General features: G+C 43.7%; 1 protein-coding gene across 12 annotated transcripts in view; it reads right to left on the reverse strand.

Moving 5' to 3' along the window:
* Positions 1-22,205, reverse strand: part of LOC147025667 (transcription factor Sox-6-like) — a 385,785-nt gene that overhangs the window by 22,403 nt on the left and 341,177 nt on the right. For all 12 annotated transcript variants that reach the window (XM_085886892.1, XM_085886885.1, XM_085886884.1 and 9 more), the window contains one exon: positions 70-213. In XM_085886892.1, the coding sequence (XP_085743018.1) occupies positions 70-213 (144 nt within the window). The remainder of the gene's footprint in view (positions 1-69; positions 214-22,205) is intronic.

Raw genomic sequence — 22,205 nt, forward strand, 5'->3', positions numbered from 1 at the left:
TAACTGCTAAGCGACAGTCAACCGGGACAAGATATGTTGCCCTTTGTAGTTTTGTGAGATGTACATTACCTTTGTCTTGACGTTGGGACTGTCGCGAGACCTATCGGTCGAATGGCTCACAGGTGGAGAGCTGGGCCCGCTGGGGGTGCCACTGCTTGGAATTTTTCCACCGGGCGAGAGCTGCAGGCCGGCCAACTGTGCGGCATATATTTGCTGCAATAACACACAAGTGAACAGTCTGAAACAAAAGGGTGCACTCGGGGATGAAGAAGCTGAATTATAGGTACATACACATGTTCACACACGTAATGAGCCACCAGTTTAGGCAGGATGCATTGAAAAAGGTAGGGGGGGGAGGGGGAAGGGGGGTGGTGAAAATTAGAAAACTAAAATTGAGAAAAAGAACGGAAGGGAGGATGAAGGGAGGATGAAAGGAGGATCAGGGAATATGGGAGGAGTGGCGAAAGAAGTTGGGAAGAGATGTGAGGAAGGGTTTGGAAGGGAAAGGCGTGTAAGGAGCATATGGTGAGGGAAGGATGGGGGTGAGGGGAGTGTGGGGGGGGTAATCCTGTCTAAATGGATGGCCCTTGAGTGAGAATGTGAAGTAGCCAAGGAAAGGAGGGGTACATTACAGTTAAAAATGCACACATTTCCCAAAAATTATCTGAATGCACGCCGACGCTAGTTATTTAGTAAGCCGTGCCAGTACACTGTTCTACCAACTGGGAAGGATGTCTTAAATTGCAGATCAATTTGATCACTCTGATGGAAACATCTTCATTAACCCCACAGCCACCTGCACAATTTCCAGGGCAGCTATTTTCTTTCCCCCACATCGTCAAAATCCTCATTGCGGCATGTTTGCATTTACAGGACCGATGCTCACGACCAAGCTAATACATACACTGCATTACATGAAGAGCCAATATAAAATGGATAGGAGATGAGAACCTGCACACACAACATGGCACAATAACCAGCAGATGGTGTGCATGCGAGTCTTTGGAGCAGGGCCTGTACTGTGTTGGCATTTTAATCTTAGGCCTGACGTGTGTGTAGAATAAATCAGAAGCGCATTCTTCAGTCAATTACAAACATGATACACGAAGTAACGAAGAGTTCACGACAATGTTCGAGAATTTTAAAGGGTGTTAAGTAATCGAGACATCTTGTATTCGCTGAAAATGTTCTGCCCAACACTCATCGGGCGATGTGACATGGTGTCCGGTTTCTCAATCCATTTTGATTCGCATAGCGTGTCTGTGTGCGTGCGTGTGTGTCGATTTTCATTTGAACCAAAAGGTAAACCTCCAAAATAGTTCAACATACTGCGATACAAATCCGTCGACCCCACACGTTGCCTTTAGGCCTCGGCGCTCAGTCTCTTGGTCCTCTGGAGCCAACAAAGGCAAACAACTATCAAAATACAAACTAAACTGTAAGAGTTCACAGAACAACTTTCCCCGCACAGTCTTGAGAAACAAGGACATGTGGGGGGGTGTGTGAGCAGCAAATTTGATTGGTCGTGATGATGTAAAATGGTGTAATATTTTGTCCAAGAACTGCTAAACAGAAGGGTATGGAAAAGTGCCAAAAAATTTTTTTGTGTTCTGCAGTGTTCAAGTGTATAATTCAATTTAAATAAGATTAAGGTTGTTGAAAAAAAAAAAATTTTTTGGAAGTCTACCGCCATTAACGCAGCATCTTTTACACCACCATATTTTAACACGTTACATTGTTCTTTGTGCTCGTTGTTTGTGTCCTTTGTAACATCCTTAAAAACAGTAAGTTTCCTGTCTGGAATGATTTTCAGTTTTGTTTGACTGCTAGACAGACAGAGTAAAAAAACAAAAACTGAACTCACTCCTTTCTGTGTATGTGCGATCAAGACAAATTCAGAGCCAAAGAAGTGTTAAACTACAAGTTTGTTTTCCTCTTCATGTTCAAAATATAACATTCAATTTAAATTAAATTATTCCTCAATCATAAACTGACGTTTGTGGACAGACATATTGAACCAATTGCTTATCCCCACTGTCCGCTTCATGTGCGTGGGGTAAAAACATATCCCTTTCCCCGACAAACAGGCTTCACACAAATCAGACAATTCAATGGCGATCGGACTTTCCCAAGCCTCCGTCATGATGCTTGTGACGGCAAGAGAACAAGGTACATCAATGAAAGTTCCTCATCCTTCAGCGAAAGAGTGTCAGTGCTCAAAGTAAAACAGGAAACCACTTCCATGATACCACGCCCGAAATCAGGAAATCAATCGTCACAGTTCTTGGAAGGTTGACCCAAATTAAATGGGATCGTTTATCAGTTGGCAAGCAGAGCCAATGGTTGATGAGAGCAGGTGTTTTGTTGAAACAATTATGTCGAGCTCAGGATGAAGGTTGTGCACGCATCATGTGCAGGACAGAGACATCGGTGTACTTTCACAATAATTGAGAGGATGTTCGTGGATGATGGACAAGACCATCGCAGGCCGTGCGATTTGAACCTGGCTTCAGAACGTCATGGGTGAGCGAAGTGCTCGGATTGCGATAGGAAGGCCAAACATGGCGACCCGGTTGAGATACCCGTTTGACCACGAGTGAGAGACATGGAAGGGATTTGAAACCGAACTCTTTGACGTCTTCGAAACCTACCTTTTCCTCTTCACATTTTCACTCCGGACCGAGTGTGTCTCGTTAGCTGAGCCGGAAGCCGTGCGTGCTGACACCGTACTCGACAGCGTCTGCTGGATGAGTCTTCATTCCCTTGCACGTCCAGTGTATCGATCCGAATGTTAATCCTTCCAGTGGCTCTTACTTGTAAGTAAAATAACGAAATAATAACTTTCTGCCAGTGAGAATGATGCAATTTTAAACTCTTTCATGGAGCCTTGGCCTTGCACTTGTGTACTTGCAAGCCTGGAGCGAGTTAAGGCCTCAGGCGTTTGTGGCTTTAAAATTTGATTTGACTCTCCAACTTGATTGCATCATTAAAACCACAATACAAAACTGTTCAGTCTCGTTAGGAGGAGCGGGCTCTCAGACGAACTCGGCTGAAATAAGGGGAAAAATTTACTCGTTCATTCATTGTCATTCTATTTTTTCCTTGCTATACTTGAGAGAAATTAGTCTCAAAGTTTGTTCCTCTTAATGAGACTCGAGGCACAGTTTTCAATTTGTAAGCTCGAATTGTCTGGTACATTCAAAACAAGCAAACAAAAGTGGTTGTCGCTGCTTGAAAGTGGTGGTCAATTGCTTGTCCCTTGGAGCATTGTAGAAGCACTGAGTAATTTAAAAACAGAAAATGTATGGAGCTCGTGAATGATATCTCACAAAGGTGTTGAGAACAATCAAGTGCGGATTGTTGTTGTGAATGAACTTCGCAGGGACATTGTGAATCGGAATCACAGCGCCAGACGTGGGAAGACAAGTCGACATCAGTGATATACAAGGCTTTTCCTCCATGAGTACAGGAAGCCCGATGGGTTAATCTCTCAGTACCCTTACAACATCATACATTTGTCTTGTGTGAAGAATAAAAATACACACACCGTTGCTCAGAACGTTCCAAAAGTCGAACCCAAAATGTGCGCCGCACAGACGGTGCAATTTATTAGCGGCGTGGAGACATCGCGAGCAACCTTGTAAGGTAACTTTCCCACAGGCAGCCAAGGCCTCACTCTGTTTTCTCTCCAAACATCTGTCTGTCCTCAGCCTCTGCCACTAACCACTGTTGACAGGGGACATTTTGAGATATTGTTTAATCCTTTATAATTTTTTTTAAAAAATTATTTTGGCTTTAAGCCGTGGCTAGTCTGCTCTTGTGGGCCGGTGCGACTGAGCACAGGAGATCCGGCGTGCTGGGGAGGGGTGGACAAGAGCGGAGGAGAAGGGGCTGGAAGGGTACCAGGGCCCCGGGGTTGGGGGATCCCGACATGCCGGGTTCCCACGCCGGGCCATGGTTGTCCTGCGCCTTTTTGGGTCGACTTCTCACCGCTTGGCGAGACAAACAAACACGCAAAGAATTCTGATTTGAAGAAATATGCACGATCTAAATTTACCCATAAAGTGGGCAACTAAGTTAGACAAATAAAAAAGTAAAAAATCATTTGCCTTGGCTGATGAAATCCAGTTCCTGGGAGCAGATAGAGTGAGGGTAAGAAAGAGCTATGGAGCCCATTGCAGAGACATCAAAGCTTTCTCGTACACACGCAGCCATAATAACAAAACACGCGGCTCGTAAGATTACTCTTTGCCATGACAGATGGAGTTAAATTGCCTCATGGCACGATTCCATCGAAATCTCTACAATCCCAGCTTTGACACGCGACAGAGCTGTATAATAATAACAATAATAAATGCTCTGTTATTATGTGCGTTTTTAAGAGCTTGCGTGGAAACGTTCACATTAGTGAAAGCTATGGAGGGGGTGGGGTGGGGGGGTTACAAAAGAACAACATAAAAACGAGTGGGTGAGACACCGGCTGAGAGGCGTTCGGGTGAGTGTGTGAGACACCGGCCGGGAGGCGGTGCAATGAGTGGGTGAGACTGTCCAGGAAGTGGTAGAACGAGTGGTTGAGACACCAGCTGAAATGTGATGGAATGAGCGCACATCAGACCCTCATTTGGAACAAGATGACAGAGCGATGAAAATCGTGCACATCGGCACTGTCTCACATTGAAAATGCTTCGCCAGTCGGTCGGGACAATGGCATTAAGAATTGCTGGAACGACGTAGTTAGGAACGGGAAATGCAACTACGAATCCAACCGCGCTCTCCTAAAGAAGTATGAGGTGGAAATGAATTTTAACTTGAGCTTTTGCCTGGCCTTGTGGACCGAAGCTGTGGTATACCATAAACCACGATGCAGAGGTCTATTGACGACGTTCTGGTGCTCGCTTTGTTGAAGAATGGTGGCATGACCTGGTGCACACAAAAGGAGCCCTTCTTGTACATTAAGAATACTTGTTACGTGTCTCTGTTTAGGGAAGGCGTATTATACCGAAAGGTTATGTTTGTGTCACACCTCTCCTGATCCACACAGCAGACCTAAACGTTCCCAGATGCGGGGGTCTTTTACCAAAAAAGAAGAAAAAAAAGTCCTCATCACCAGCACAAAAGCAACATGATGAATGGTCAAACCCAAGAGGGATGCCCGTATTGGACACTGCAGCCTGAGCTGCACAGGTGTTGTGTGCAAACAACATGTATGAGAAACAAAAGGATTTAAAACAGCTTGAACCCCTTTTACCAGTTAATATGTATTAATATCTCTGTTTTTATAATCATTCATTTACGATTGCACAGGAATTGCTGACATGGTCTATCTGCTTCTGGGATCTTGAATGAATGCAGTGCTGTATCTTTAAACGGTAAGCTTTGCCAGCTGCTCAGGGGTCACAGACGCTGAAATAGACCGACGTAGGATGGAGGGTTCACAAAGGAGATCTTCACAGATGCGCACCATGGAGCAACACTAAAATGGCACGAGATGAACAAACAGGCAGACAAACAGACAGCAAGAATAGAAAGATTGAGTCATTGGAGAAGGCAGACGTTAATTGCCTTTTTCTCGTTTGAAATCTCGTGGCATCCGGACTGGACATTAGGCAAATTGTTGTGCAAAAAGCTTTTCCAAGCACTTAGCGTGTATGCCACCACTTAAACAACAGCATTATACAATACTTGTCGTGCGAGATTCGATCACAATAAAATTATCGAATGCTCGCACTGCTCATTATTCCGCCTTTGTTTCTGATGGAGAGGTCTGTGGGCTTGCATCTTGGAGGGAGATCTCTAAAGGCCTTGAGATCTCCCAATGGTCCAAAGCGCACTCGTTTTTTTCCAGCTACCACCACCTGATTAATCTTCCAAAGTCCTCGTTTACCGCACACCTCCTCCCTTTTGTCCCGCTTTTCTTCCGTCTGTAGATCACTTGGTGGTAGATCAGCATCTCATGTCATCCCCAATCCATACCTGTGATCTTTCTTTATTCCCATTAACCCGACCTCAACCAACCAACTCTCTTACCCGAAGGTTACTGTGTTTCCTCCCGTCCCCTCGTCTCGTCTCTCCTCTTTTCCTGTTTGTCAGTCCCATTGCTTGTTACATTGTTACATCCATTTGATGCCTCACTGTCTTGACATTAAGCCCTCTGCAACCTCGCTCTTACATAAGCCTCGATGGTGCAGACAAAAAAAAAAGCAATCAAAGTTTGAGGCCCAAAGTTAAACATTGCATCGAGTCCAATTTTACTCAATGCCATCAATTTGCATCTCTTTCAGTCAGGCCAACTGCTCCGCGATGCATCCGTCCATCTCCTCAGTCTTAGTGTCACAATGTCCACCCATTTGTTTCACAATCTCCTTTCAGTTTTCCCTTCTGGCATGCGACATCACTTCAGTGATAACTTGTTCAACAACATTCGAAACCCCACCAGGAAGCCTGGAGTGGTCAGGCTCAGTCGGCCAAAGATGCGAAGGAGCACGTTGACCTTTTGTTTTCTCTGGAACTGAAAACAAATGAACGGCGCTTCGGCCAAAGTGTCACCTCCACTGCTGAACAATCATACTCATCCTTGTTTGTACTTTATCATCTATTCTGGACTTTAAAGATCCTACACTGTTTTTGATCTGAATAAGCAATGACTCCGGGGAGGATGCTTCTGCTCCAAACTGATGACGGTCAACAAGCCTGAAAGACGTCTGTGGATGCTCCATCTACACTCTACAGGGTGGCCTAGTCTATAAAAGAGAATTAAATTATCTTCCTGGTATTGGATGCCGTGTAATCCAACTGAGAAGTGGGGGACTGTAGCTCTGCTAAGCTCACGCCAAATAGGCGAAGCCTATGCAACTGTTTAGCCAAAAGAGCCTTTTTGAAATTTAAATTGTTCCTGGCTGCCCCCAGAATTGTTTTGTGCACCAAAGACAAGTTAATATGTGGCAGACATTTCCTGTTGGTCAGGATGCAGGCAGCAATAGTTGGTGTGGCATTCGTTCCCTCGTACCCATGACAATAATGCAGTGTGATCTCCACCTACATATATAAATAAATAAATCGACTCCTCCCATGTTCTTCTCGCCAAAGAAGCTGCATAAAGCAACCAAGAAGGCTGATACATGGAAAGCCTTTTGCTGTTTCAAAACCTTCTCAAAGTTCCTCCACCAGCTGCAAAGACATTCACAAATAGTACACCCAAAAGAATCACTGCTTCGGCCAATGCTTCAGTTGTCCTACCCTTCCTCCCGCCAATGGTTAACTCAAGCTTGTGGCGAGGCAGTTGTCCTGAAACAACTTGCCTTTGCCTCAAGGAAAGCAAACCCAACTGAGGGTAATCTCAGTTCCTTCCATAAAGCTCAGAACAAGTGTGTAACTACCCTCAGGAGAGCCAGAAAACAACATCTTTCTAATCTCAAGTCTTAACTCTCAAACCTCTCTCCCTCCTCCAAATCCTGGTGGCATCTAATCAAATCTGTTTCTGGTGTACATTTCCCCTCCATCTCATCCCTGACTTCAAATGGCCGCACTGCTGATACCGCACGTGAAAAGGCTGAATGCCTAAACTCGGTATTTGCATCAAAATCATGTGTCTGAAACCCATCGCTTTCTGTACCCACCTTATCCAGTCACACCCAACTGTCCCTGGACTGGACTAACAGCTTGGCTTCTTCTGACAAAGTGGAGAGCTTGCTGTCAAAAGTCGACTCAGATTCTGAAAATAGTGCAGACGGCATCAGCCCACGTGTCCTAAAAAACAACTCTGCTCTTGCTCACCCTCTCACTGTTCTATTCACCCTCTCATTTACTCAAGGTTATCTGCCATCTGCTTGGTACTCAGCAAAGATTACTGCCCTGCATAAAAAAGGTGCAAAAACAGATCCCTGCAACTACAGACCAATCAGCCTTCTGCCTATCATCAGTTTGGTTATGAAATCCATCATTGCTTCCGACATTAAATAATTCCTCTTCTCCAATAACCTGATTTCGGATCATCAATTTGGTTTCAGACCAGGTCACTCTACCCTGGATATGCTGCTTCTGCTCTCCCAACAATGGATGGAGGTTCTCAATGCCAGACATGAAATCAGAGCCATATCCCTAGACATTTAATTTGATTTTGACACGGTCTGGCACCCTGCCCTGCTCACCAAACTCTCTTCCTATGGTATCCAAGGCCATCTTCTCTCATGGCTTGCAGACTTCCTCTCCTGTCGCAGCCAACGTGTGGCCCTAAATGGAGTTCTTTCATCCCCTCTTCCTGTCCAGGCTGGAGTTCCTAAAAGGCAGCGTTCTGAGCCCTGTTCTTTTTCTGCTTTTCATCAACGATCTGTCCGACTCTCTGGAAAATCCTCTTTGTCTCTTTGCTGATGACTCCACCCTCTACTGTACCATCTGTCATCCCTCAGACAGACATGCAGCAGTTACTTCGCTCTCTGCAGATCAGGATAAAATCACAAACTGGTCGAACACGTGGAACACATCTTTCAATCCTGACAAACAAATCTCACACTCATTTTGTCTCTCTGAAAGGACCGTTTAGAATCTCCCCCCCCCGCCCCCCCCACAATCCACTTTCTCAACAATCCTCTGGAAGAAGTCCTTTCTTTCAATCATTTTGGGTCTCACTATCTGCCATGATGTTTCCTGGGAAAGCCACATTTCCAACCTGGAATCCAAAGCCAGTCGCCGACTGGAAATCCTTCGTCGTGCAAAGTCCTTCCTCGGCCCTCCTGAGCTCCTGACCACATGCAAAGCTTTCATCCACAGCCTGATGGAGTACTGCTCTCCCCTCGGTCTTGGTGGTCCTGTCTCCCACCTTTCTCGGCTTCACGCTGTGGAAACCAAGGAATTTCAGATCGTTGGCATCTCCCGCGATGAGGTTGAGTCTTTGGGCCTCTCACTCTCTCACCACAGGCAGGTCGGTGGTCTTTCTGTCTTCTACAGTCTCCTCTCCGGTCTCGCCCCCCTGCTCTGTCTGCAATATGTCCCCACCATATTTCCTCAGGGCGCTCTAGGTCCGCCAACAACCCCCTTCTGGTAAAACTACCAAAATCACGAATCACTGCTCACCTTCACTCTTTCATTCCTCTTTTTGCCCTGCGTTTGGAAGAAACTCCCTCACTCTGTCCAATCCCATTCTTCCCGCCAGGCCTTCATAACAGCTGTTCACCACCACCTCTTATAATCTCCCATCCAAATCCTCGATCTTTTCCATCCCCGCTAATCCACCCCAAACCCACCTCCTTCAAATTCCCTGCTTTTCTTCCTGAAATTCCCTGTAGTGTCCATCTTGTATACCCCATGTTCCACAGATCTCCTAATGTCTCTGTTCCCCACTATTTTTGTCCTTCCCTCTCCCGCCCCTCGTCTCCTGCCCCCTTGCTGTGTTTGTGTGTTAGCTCTCATTCGAGCCTCGACAATGCATACAACAAAAAGAAGAAAAAACAGAAGAGCATAGCATGGGAGTTGTCGACTGGGGCACAATCCTGAACAGGTCGCCATTCCAACACAGGATACCAGCAAGCTGGTACTCATTTTGCCGACCTCAGAAGGAAGACAGGCTGAGTCAACCCCACCTGGTGTTAATTCAACAGCCAAGTAGGATTTGAACTCAGGACCCTCAGATCCCAAGCCCACAACTATAGCCATTAAGCCACCACCAGGCATTACATATATATATATATATATATATATATATATATATATATATATATATATATATATATACATATATATACATATATATATACATATATATATATATATATATACATATATATATATATATATATATGTATATATATATATATGTATATATATGTATATATATATATATATATATATATATATATATATATATATATATATATATATATATATATATATATATATATATATATATATATATATATATATATATGTATATATATATATATATATATATATATATATATGTATATATATATATATATATATGTATATATATATGTATATATATATATATATATATATATGTATATATATATATATATATATGTATATATATATATATATATATATATATATATATATATATGTATATATATATATATATATATATATATATATATATATATATATATATATATATATATATATATATATATATATATATATATATATATATATATATATATATATATATATATATATATATATATATATATATATATATATATATATATATATATATATATATATATATATATATATATATATATATATATATATATATATATATATATATATATATATATATATATATATATATATATATATATATATATATATATATATATATATATATATATATATATATATATATATATATATATATATATATATATATATATATATATATATATATATATATATATATATATATATATAAATATATATATAAATATATATATATATATATATAAAAATATATATTGTTACGGTGCCGGAGCGTCTGCCGCGAGCCGACCGCTCTGACGGAGCCGCAAGTTGAGTCGGCCCGACCGATCGCCCGCAATATAGATCGCCGCCCGGATAACTCTGAAGCCGACAGGTCCTTGTGCAAGAACCGAAATACGCCAATGGGCAGACCACGTGGGGTAGGGTCGATTGCCAACTTCAATTTACCGAAATACCCACATGATCCAACTACTGGGGTATTTCACCCTCGACGGAACTCGTACGAAACAAGCTGCTTAATCGAGCCTGTCCTGCGCGATTCCGAGCGGCTTAATCGCCGAGAACCGTCGGTCTGAATGTCCCCCCTTTTATGGCAAACCAACGGCTTTCTAACTACCAACACACAAAATGCTCAGTCAATGAAAGAATCGACGTGACGAGCTGAAAACATTTAACAATTTTATTGGGGTATTTATTAATAATCATGGGGAACTTGGGAAGCACATAAGAGCAGAACTATTCCGACGATACGAAATGCAATGCAATCATTTACAGCACACAGAGCACTTAACAGTTTCCTACTTATTAGACGGGCCCACGGACACACGTACGCACACACACACACACACACACCCAAGAAATGGTGGCTGATGCCTTTAATAATGGACTCCAGCTCAGAGGACAGATGAGCTGAAACCCAGAACCTATCTCGAACCTCTCCACCTCGTGTGGTCTTCAAGCTGTTCGGACCCGGGCTCCAGCGAGAGCGAGCTGGATCCAATCGCCGTGAGCCGCGATCCTTCCCGACCTCCAGCGAATCCTCTCGCGCTTCTGAACACGTGCTGGTCAGACGAGGCACCGATCCTTCCCGTCGATGCGTCGCTTCCCCGAGGAACCACCTCCAAGATGAGGCCAAGGAGTCGCACTAAGCCTGGAACCAAGCGGAGAGCAAAGAGCTCCACGAACCAAGAAGAGCCAGCCGAGCAACCAGCTCAACTCTTCCAATGAACAAAGCCTCTCACAACACGAACCAAGAGCAAGAAGCCACCACCAGCAGCTCGAGCCGAGCAACCAGCTCAACTCTGTGCCGATGAACAAGGCGAGCACAAAGAACTCCGAGCCGAGCAGAACCCGAAGGCCTGCCGTGCCTTATCATCCGTGTTGTTGGAGTGCTTCCTTGAGTGCTTTAGCGACTTGGCGAGCGCTCTCAAAGTTGCTCGGATGTTCGTTTGTAAGGGATGTTGATACACAGCAAAACTACCTGCATTGTCACTGATAAACACAATCAAAAATACATCGATCGACCACCTGCCTGTTTTGCACCCCATGGTATCGTGCGGTGCCAAGCCTGCCATTCCTTGTCAACGGATGGATGTAGGGAAGGGATTGATGGAGAGAAGGGATGGATGGAAAGAAGGAAGGAATGGATGGATAGGATGGAGGGAAGGCATTGATGGAAGGGATGGGAGAAGGGATGGATGGATTGCTAGAAGGGATGGACGGGAGGATCCAATTGATGTTTGTAAGCCATGGCAAGACAGTAGTCGGCGGTGTAAACGACTTTTTCTCACAGCTGTTGTCGTTTTTGAAAATAAAATGACAAATTGACATTCAGGACAATGTTTGCTGATAATATAAATTAAGTACATATATAATCGTGTGTTCCATTGTCTTTGGTAAAAATCTGACAAAAGTTTAAATTGTGACCTTTATCTCAGAGCGGTCATGCTGAACACTGCCCGGAGATGCTCGGAGACGTTCCCCCTGGTGGAGTACTTTGAAGGTTATTCCGGCAGAGTCGTTTCCGAAACCCAAGGTCATTGCAGATGCTTCAGGGAATGTAATGGCAGATGAAGGAACAGCAGGTGGGAACTCATTCATTCCTTGCACCTGTTCACTCTGTGAGATTGGAGTATCCTGTGTTCATGAACAACTATGGAATTTGCTGTGAACCCACTTTCCATCCATCCATCCCCTCCCTCCATCCCATCCATCCTTCCCTCCATCCATTCCTTCTCCCACTCATTGTTTGTCCTCGCTACCCCACCCCTCCTTCTGCTCCATTTGTGATAAGTTTCCACAGGTGATTGTGTTTGTGGTTTGGAGGTGGTTATGTTTCCTGTGGTGTTTGTGTTGTGTTTTGAGCCTGGAGTGTTGGGGAGTGTGTGGGTTGGGCAGATGGGCACTTTCTTGGCAGTTGGAGATTCTGCTGGGTTCAATTCCACGGTTTGAAGTTTGGCTCGGGTTGAGATTCTGGGTCTTATAGCATTTTGGGTGTAAAACCTGTGCTGAAATGAAATAAAGGCACGAAACACTGGTGTCTGGATGTTTATAAACATTGCACCTTGAGTGCAATGGCCTCAAGGGACCCTCGGCCTGAACTGGGTTTTGGCGATTGGACTGTGGGAATGGTGGCGGTGGCAATCTTGGCGGTGGCTCCGGATACTGGAGTGGTGTTTATTTTGCTGGTTCGCGTATTCTTTGGCACTCTGGGCATCTCCAGGCAGTGTGTGACCCCCGTCAGAGAGATTCAGTTCCAGAGCGGGTCAACAGGGTGGCAGCTGCAGTTAGTTGCATACCTGAAGGGAAGACCATGTTCTAATCTTTATAAAAATGGTACGTGCTGTTTGAAAGTGATGGGTGGTTTTGCTATCCTGTTTGAACGTGCTGTGTTAATATACCCCCATTGCATTCAATCCTGTACGAATGCCGGCAGACGGGACCAACCCCCTGCTTCCCCTCAAGTCCTCCTCCCACATTCAAGTCGAACCTCCCTCCCTTCAAGTTCAAGCAAGTCCAGAACACCCCCTTCCCCTCCCCACTTCCCTCTCCTTGCTCCCACAATTTCTTCGCTCCTAACCCCTCCGAGCACCCCCCAACTCCTGGAGTGCATCACGACGTGTGGTGAAGCATCGCACTCCCCACCCCCCTTCATCGCTCTCCACCCCCCCTCCCTGTCCCCTCCTCTCTCTTGCTCCCCCTCCTCACTCTCTCTCCCTCCCCCCCCCTCTCTCCTGATCTACCCCTACCCCCCCCCCCCCCTTTCTCTGAATATTCCTGTCAGCGGAGCGACGGGTTGTATTTGCTCGAGTCTGTATGTATGTATGCGTGTGTGTGTGTGTGTGTGTGTGTGTGTGTGTGTGTGTGTGTGTGTGTGTGTGTGTGTGTGTGTGTGTGTGTGTGTGTGTGTGTGTGTGGGTGTGTGTGTGTGTGTGTGTGTGTGTGTGTGTATATATATATATATCTGTGACTTGCTACAGGTTGCACGTAAACCTGTACGAACCTGTTCCATGGTCGGGTTGTCGGTGACTAGACCATCTCCCCCACCAGGTTTTTTGGTGAGGAGGGTGTTTGGATATGGACACCCAGCAGGACGAAGAACAAAACCTGTCAAAGGGCGGAGGAGCTCCTTGTGAGCCAATGGCCATCCATATCTAGTGCCCAACTGTGTCTGCGGACATCCTCCTGCAGTTGGGTTACTTATTATGAAGAGGTTGGTGGCAGGATTTGCACTCCGGCCACCGTAAAACCCTTCATTCCGCAAAATATTCCAAAAGCAGAAAAAACAATCTGAAAACCCACTCCGTGGGAGTACCTCCTGTGCAGCTTCCCTTCGCAGGGCAGCTCACCAGATGACGGGATTGGGGCAAAGCCTTCGGGACCCCCAATCTTTGATGATAGGAGGGAAACCACGGGGTAACATTACCGGGTCAGATTGCGGTAGAGTGTGTCGGAGTGGCGCTGAGGTGTCGTCCACCAGACGGCGGTCTAGTTGAGTTAACCTGAGGCGTCCCTTGGGGTGGGTGCCTGGAATGTCCTATCCCTAAGAGAGGATGATCACCTGTCTATGTTGTCATCTGAGCTGAAGCATTTGGACATCGGTATTGCAGCACTCTCTGAGTTTCGGAGACCGGATTGTGGCGAGATCATGGTGGGTGGTTACACCTACTATTGGTATGGTTACTCTGATGGTTACCATGCCCAAGGAGTTACTGTAGCTGTGTCCAATAATCTGACTCCAATGATAATTGAGGTAACACCGGTCAACAATCGTATTATGAGACCAAGGATTTGTCACTCATTGGGTGTCATTTCCCTGGGCTCTGTATATGCTCTGACTGTGGCGAGTGATCTCACCGTGAAGGACGCATTCTATGCCATGCTCAAGTCTGTGGTTGATCATTGCCCCAAATGAGATACTCTTCCAATCTTGAGAGATTTCAATGCATCGACTGGAACCGAGAGGGATGGTTACGAGACGTGTGTTGGTCCCCATGGGTCTGCAAATTTGAACCAGAATAGCACTAAGTTCCTTGACTTTGCAAGAAGTCATGGACTTGGGGTGGCTGGTTCATGGTTTCAGCGCCCACAAGCTCATCGCTGGACTTGGTATTCCAACGCTGGCGGTGTGGCAAAGGAGATTGACCATGTGCTTGTTGATGGTCGCTGGAGGATGATCCAGAACTGCAGGGTCTACCAGAGTGCTCAGTTCCTCGATACTGACCACCGGCTCGTTGGAGCAACTCTGAAGTTGCACCTTAAATCCAGGAGAATGGTACGATCCCAGCCAAAGCTGGATGTTGGCACTCTCAAGGATGAGACGGTAGCTGAGGAGTTTGCGTACAGGTCGAGTGGAGATTTGTGGGGTGGGGGGGTCTGGGTGTTTTAGGGGACCCTGAAGAGTTGTGGAGTGCCTTCAAGACCACCGTCCTTGATGTTTCCGGTGGATGTCTTGGAACTCACTGTAGGGCGAAGAAGAATTTTGTCTCTCAAGGGACACTGGATACCATTGACCAGTCACAGGGCCAGGCTGAATGGCAGAGCTGAGCTGTTCAGGGAGCTGAGGCGTAAAAATGTATGTGCACCAAGGATGGACAAGGAGGCCTATGTGCGAGGAATCTGTGAGGGGGTAGAGCATCACCTGTGGTCAAGTGATTCTCATCCTGCTTACAGGGGAATTCGCGCATTGCGTTCATCCAAGCCCATCCCTCGGAGCACTGCAGTAAGAGCAGAGAGTGGTAGGCTCTTGACAGAGGAGTCTGAAGTGAAGGCCCGCTGGGTCGGTTACTTTGAGTGGCTGTACCAGGTTGATCCACCAGCTGTCGAATTGGATGTCAGGGGTGTTACAATCCCTATTGCTGACCCTCCAATCAACTGTGGTCCACTTTCGTTTGTGGAAACACAGGCTGCGGTGAACCGGTTGAAATGGCATAAAGCTCCAGGGAACTGTGGCATCCATGCTGAACTTCTCAAGGCTGGTGGAAGTGCTGCACTCGTGTCGTTGCATGCATGCAGTTCTGTGCTCTACCTGGAACACAGGCATCATCCCAACTGACTGGAAGAGGGGCCTTGTTGTCCCTCTCTGGAAAGGGAAGGGTGATCGCCAAGACTGCAACAACTACCGAGGGGTGACGCTGCTCTCAGTGCCGGGCAAGGTCTTTGCTTGGATAATTCTCGATAGGGTTCGCCACCATCTGCTTGAGCACCAGCGTCCAGAGCAGTCAGGCTTTACACCAAAGGCTTTAAATGAGTTGTGAAAATTTTCAATCTGCTGCCGTTACCATGACAACGCGCACCTGATAATTGTAATTTGTGACGTCGTGTCATTTTATTACTGTACGAACAAATAAACACCACACATTCCATGACATTACAGCTTGGACCACCACACGGAAAGGTCAACTAATTCGCCAAGTGTCGTGCCAAGCACGATTTTTCATTCATTTGTCTGTCTGTTTGTTTGTTTGTCTGCACAGAACTTTCGTGTTTTTCTCCACAACCGCTTATCGGATTGACAAAATTTTCACCACAGGAGCGACTCATGTGGAACGTTTTAATGGTAATTATGATGTCATACGTCACGTGCTATGGCAGTCATGTTGGAAAACTGAAAAACTTTGGACCTCTGCATCAAGGACAAAAAATTGAAACATGGCACATTGCAAGTACTCCTCATGGGGAATAAGTGTGATTTTTTAATGACGTCATAGGTACCTTCGTTATGACATCATAATTGCAAATGTAGAACGCTGCATCAAATCGGTATGAAATTTTTCGAGGGTCATCTCGGGATAAATTAGTCCACAGAAAATTTTTTTGACGTCATCGGTCACATGATTCAGCAGCCGTATTCTTTTTTTTTAACCTTCAAATACCTCTGAACTGGCTGAATTGATCAAGGCGAAACTCGACACGGATGACCGCCTGTCCATGAGGAACAAAACGCCTGTCCATCAGAGGTCACCCAAGCCTTGGGGGATATCAAGGTACTAACGATTAATTGATCACATGGTCTGGCAGCTATAATGGATTGAGCAAAAATCTTTTTAAAATAATTTCTCTTGAACTGCTTCATCACAATCTTGATCTAGTAGTGATCGGGAATATATGTTTTAAATTTCAATTTGATCGGGCACATGGTCTGTCAGCCAGAATTTTTTTTTTTTTGATATGGGTTCTTTTATTTATTGGTATATATTTATTGTTTTTTTAATAAAGCTCATTTGGCTGTACCTGGATGGGTTTGAGGGTAGAGTAGCAGCTGAAGTGAAAATCCTATGCAGGTTCCTCCTGATGACTTCATCTTTGCTTTTTTCTTGTGTGGGTTCTTTCTGATTACTCCAATGCAGGACTGTACCTATTTGGTCTTCCATTTGATTTGAATTTAATTTATTTTAATCCCATTCTAAATTAAGTTGAATAATAAGAAAAAGGTCATGGGTCCAGGAACAGGTGTCCATTCAAAGTGGAGTTGCATCAAGGTGGGACGTCTTGGTACCAGGTCATCACTGCCAGCAGTTATAAAGTTGCAGTTCTAGTTATGTCTCTTATTAATGATGTAACACACAAAATACACCCCACAAAATGAAACAAACACCACACAAAACAAGTCCTGGCATGGGTCTGCAATCTCTATTTTCTCTTTTTCTTGTTACTCTGGTGACACTCAATAAACACTAAATAAACATGCACAGACGATGCAAAGTTTGGGTTGAAGTGACTTATGGGATTAGGGAAGGGGGTTAAGTTAGCGTTGAGGTTATCAGTGTGCATTTATTCAAAAGTTCGCTTTGTTCCTCAGTGCTGGAGTTAACCTTCAATTTTGGTTTATAGTTAGAATTAAGCTAAAGGCAATATCACCTTGGGTTTGGTGCTCGTGTAGTTAGGCTGAAGTTAAAGTTAACTTGAATACTGTACGGTACAGTAATTTGACATTATTTACTTGACAGCGTTGTTTTATCCATTCCTTTGTTCCACTGTTTAGCATTGTACAGTCGTTAAATTGTACAAATTCATTTTCCCATTATCCTCTGTTAGGGTTGAGTTCGTGTGAGCCCAAACAGGTTCCAAAGCACTCAAATAAAGTCGAATACATCATGAAGACCACCAGGAAACCCTAACCGGGCTTTCACAGGAGGAAAGGTGTTGCATCAACAAGTTTGCAGCCATGCGGATCGGACGTTAAGCTGGGTGTCCCATCTGCTAGTTCCTACAAGTGGACGTTAAAGATCCCTCAGTGTCCTTCACAAGAGTGGGCCACCTCTGTGGCAGCACCCTGAATAAATGACAAATTGCTGCGATATGGCGATGGGGCAAGGGGCACCGCATCACCACAATACAACCACCTCGATCAGGATACAGCCAGCGGAAATGAATTCTTCATTAAATCCCGATCCAATACAAGCATTAGTTTGATGACATGAAACGTTCATATCAATTAAACGTCAAATAGTCATATTCAAGAAGCTGTTACACTTATTTTAAGTTCTACACTTTTCGGCTTGATCGATAAATCAATGTCATCATCTAAGAACTAACCCCATCCTTAACATTTGTTTCATCGAACAGCAATGGTGGTCATGTATCTCCCCTCAACTTTCCCAAACACACCTCCTTGCACAACCTCCCTCTATGTGGGTCGCCATTCATGAGGGAGGGAGAGGCACATCGCAGGTTACACCCACGTCATGGAGGTGGATTCTCCATTCACGGTTTTCCTGGATTTGAACTTTCACTCAGTGGTGACATGAAAGTACAATAAAGCATCAATTTGGAGGTAAAACATGTATATCATGTGTCGGTTGGTGTTGGAGGAGGATATGAGGGATAAGGGGATTTGATATATAATCCAAGTGTTTAAACATCATTCATGACTTCTCCCATAAATCTTGGAGATATTCAAACGATACCTCCTGGTGACGAATACTTGCTGTTTTGCCAAAGTTTCAATAATCACAGAGGATGCTCTGGCAAGTGCCGCGATCACTCGCAAAGAGTAGTTCTGAGCTTTGGGGCAAAAGTTACATCAAAACAGACAAAATAATGATTGAAATTCAAAGAAAACAAAAACTGAACCACAATGATTATTACAAGAGAGATTTTGAGGGGAATTACATGATCGATGGAACATGTTTTATCTAACTGTGGGATTATAATATTAATCAAAGGTATGTGAAAGAATGATCAATAGTAATGCATTTGTTAATTTCAAATATCTTTGCAATTCATCCCAATGCGTGTTCCAGAGATTCGGACCATTGTGTACAAAAATTTAAGCAAATAATACAGGAATGATCACACCCCAGCAGGCATCAAAGAGATGGCCCCATGGTTGCCATAATGTAATTAAACCTGCAGAGCTAACACAGCTGCTAGCTGGGCATCTCCACTCCACGTCGCGCCGAGGCTCAAATCAGGCCCTTTTGATTCCTTAATTGTCAGAATCTCAATTTGTTAACGCGTTTGAGGCCTGGGAAGTTGTGGGTAATTACACAACGCTCGGCTGTTTGTGTTTTCTCCCCCCCCCCCCCCCCACTCTCTCTCTCTCTCTCTCTCTCTCCTTCGGCAATGTCACATAAAGGGCCGTATTTGCTTTTCAATGCCAGTACCGCCAATCTGCAGTTTAATCAAAATCCAGAATGTGTTTGTACGTCAAGGCAAAGTGCGGACAATGCACGCCAGTTTTTCATCTTGCAGTGCACTACCATCAAGGTGAGTGCCGAAACTTGCACTTCTGACTCTGGGATTACTCGGGCGCGTGCCAGCAGTTACAGACAAAGTGAAAAAGGCAACAAGGTAACATAAGCACAATAACAGACTTTTGACTCAGACGTACTGGAGTCATAAGCATGAGCATCTCTCGTACTACATCAACACAAACCCTGGAAGGATTAATTAACACGCAAAAGGATACAAGTTACCATGTGGAAAGATAGACACAAGCAAGCCAATAAAAATGGGTTGGTGTAGAAGTATGTGCACGCGAACACGAGGGTGCGCACGCACGTGCACACGAACACGAGGGTGTGCACGCACGTGCACGCATGCACACACGAAAACTTGTTCTTTCCAGACCAGTACATAACTCTGTAAATAAATGTATAGACTCTGCACTGCCTGGTGAACTCCAACAAATGCAACAATCACCAAAATATCCACAGATACAGTATTTATTGGTTCACATGTGGTCGTGTATTTCTGGAAGGAAAGACCATATCGATGTGCGGTTTGTGTTTCTCAAATTAGACATAACATTCTGACAGTATTGGGTTTCCCACCACAGTTCCCCCAAAAAATGCTTCCTCCTTTCATTTGTCACACAATGGTGGTGTATATAATACCTATTAGTTGTAGCAACTTCGAGTTTTCCATAAATGTGTCATGTCATGGCATTTTCCCCAAGGCCTCAGTCATGCTAATTGAGACAGATTGGTACCAGCTCAACCTCGTTTGGGCAAAAATAACCTAACAAGTTTACTATTGGGGACAAGTTGTAAAGTATCAAACACCTTTACTATTAAAGTACCTTAACTCTTAAAATACTTTTACCATTAAAATTACATTGACCATCAACATACTTTAACATCAACAAATGTTTACTATCAAAATAACTTTATTATTAAAATAACTTAATGATCAAAATACCTTCACTATCAAAGCTTTTACTATCAAAATACCTTCACTTTCAATACTTTTACTATTAAGATAACTTTACTGTTGAAATGCTTGTACTATTAATATATTTTGACAAGTAAAATACTTTTGCAATTAAAATACTTTTATGAATAAAATACCTTTACTATTAAAATGCCTTTACTGTCAAAATACCTTCACTACTAAAATATCTTTACTATCAAAATACCTTTCCGATCAATACTTTTACTATTAAAATACCTTTACGATCAATACTTTTAATATCAAAATACTTTTACTTTTAAAATACCTTTACTATCAATACTTTTACTATCAAAATACCTTCACTATCAATACCGTCACTTTCAATACTTTTACTATCAAAATACCTTCACTATCAATACCTTCACTTTCAATACTTTTACTGTTAATATAACTTTATTATTGAAATGCTTGTACTGTTAATATATATTTACAATTAAAATACTTTTACAAATAAAATACCTTTACCATTAAAATGCCTTTACTATCAAAATACCTTTACTATTAAAATAACTTCAAAATTGAAATGCTTTTACTATTAATATATCTATCTATAATTCCAGCAGTGTGTGTGTGTGTGTGTGTGTGTGTGTGTGTGTGTGTGTGTGTGTGTGTGTGTGTGTGTGTGTGTGTGTGTGTGTGTGTGTGTGTGTGTGTGTGTGTGTGTGTGTGTGTGTGTGTGTGTGTGTGTGTGTGTGTGTGTGTGTGTGACCGCTGTTTCTCGACAACCACTGGTCCGATCTAATTGAAACTTGCCAGGTATATTGCTGGGGACATGAGGATGTGCCTTTTCAAGGTTTGATATTAATCGGACAAGTGCTTCCCAAGTTATGGCCATTTATTTACCAAACCAATGACAAGACACGTTGTTGCGTGGGCGTGGCCGATGAGGGAAGGGAAGCTCAGCCACGTTCCCCATTACGGGTTACAACGTACGGGCTTCCGGAGAGTGATGACTTCGTGTATTCTAATAATTTCTCGATTTCTTATGCGCATTTATAGATAAACACAATGGCCCAAGTTATGATCGTTTTCATATTAGACGGTGTATAAATTTCGGGAACATCAGAGTGCTGGTATGCTCCGAACCAGGAAGTAAATTTTTTCTCTCTCTTCTCTTTTTGTTTTTCCTTGCCACGACATTGCGAAAAGGTAAAATACGTTGGCGCTGATTGAATAATTGGGAATTATAAATAAATTGCGAATAATCATAACTGCGAATAATATCGAACTTCCGGGTCACGTACGTACGGGCACGTGGGAGTGAAGAAATGGCCTGTGTGGTTTATTTATTTAATATTATTATTATTATTATTATTTTTTTTTTTTTTTTACGGGCACGTACTCGTCTATCTATAATTCCAGCAATCTCTGTGTGTGTGTCTGTGTGTGCGTCTGTGTGTGTGTGACCGCTGTTTCTCGACAACCACTGGTCCGATCTAATTGAAACTTGCCAGGTATATTGCTGGGGACCTGAGGATGTGCCTTTTCAAGGTTTGATATTAATCGGACAAGTGCTTCCCAAGTTATGGCCATTTATTTACCAAACCAATGGGAAGACATGTTGTTGCGTGGGCGTGTCCGATGGGGAAGGAAAGCTCAGCCACGTTCCCCATTAGGGGTTACAACGTACGGGCTTCCGGAGAGTGATGACTTCATGTATTCTAATAATTTCTCGATTTCTTATGCGCATTTATAGATAAACACAATGGCCCAAATTATGATCGTTTTCATATTACACAGTGTATAAATTTTGGGAACATCAGAGTGCTGGTATGCTCCGAACCAGGAAGTAAATTTTTTCTCTCTCTTCT

This window comes from Eptatretus burgeri, chromosome 6, assembly GCF_056783735.1.
Source record: "Eptatretus burgeri isolate ZD-2024b chromosome 6, Ebu_testis_v1, whole genome shotgun sequence".
Lineage (NCBI taxonomy): Eukaryota > Metazoa > Chordata > Myxini > Myxiniformes > Myxinidae > Eptatretus > Eptatretus burgeri.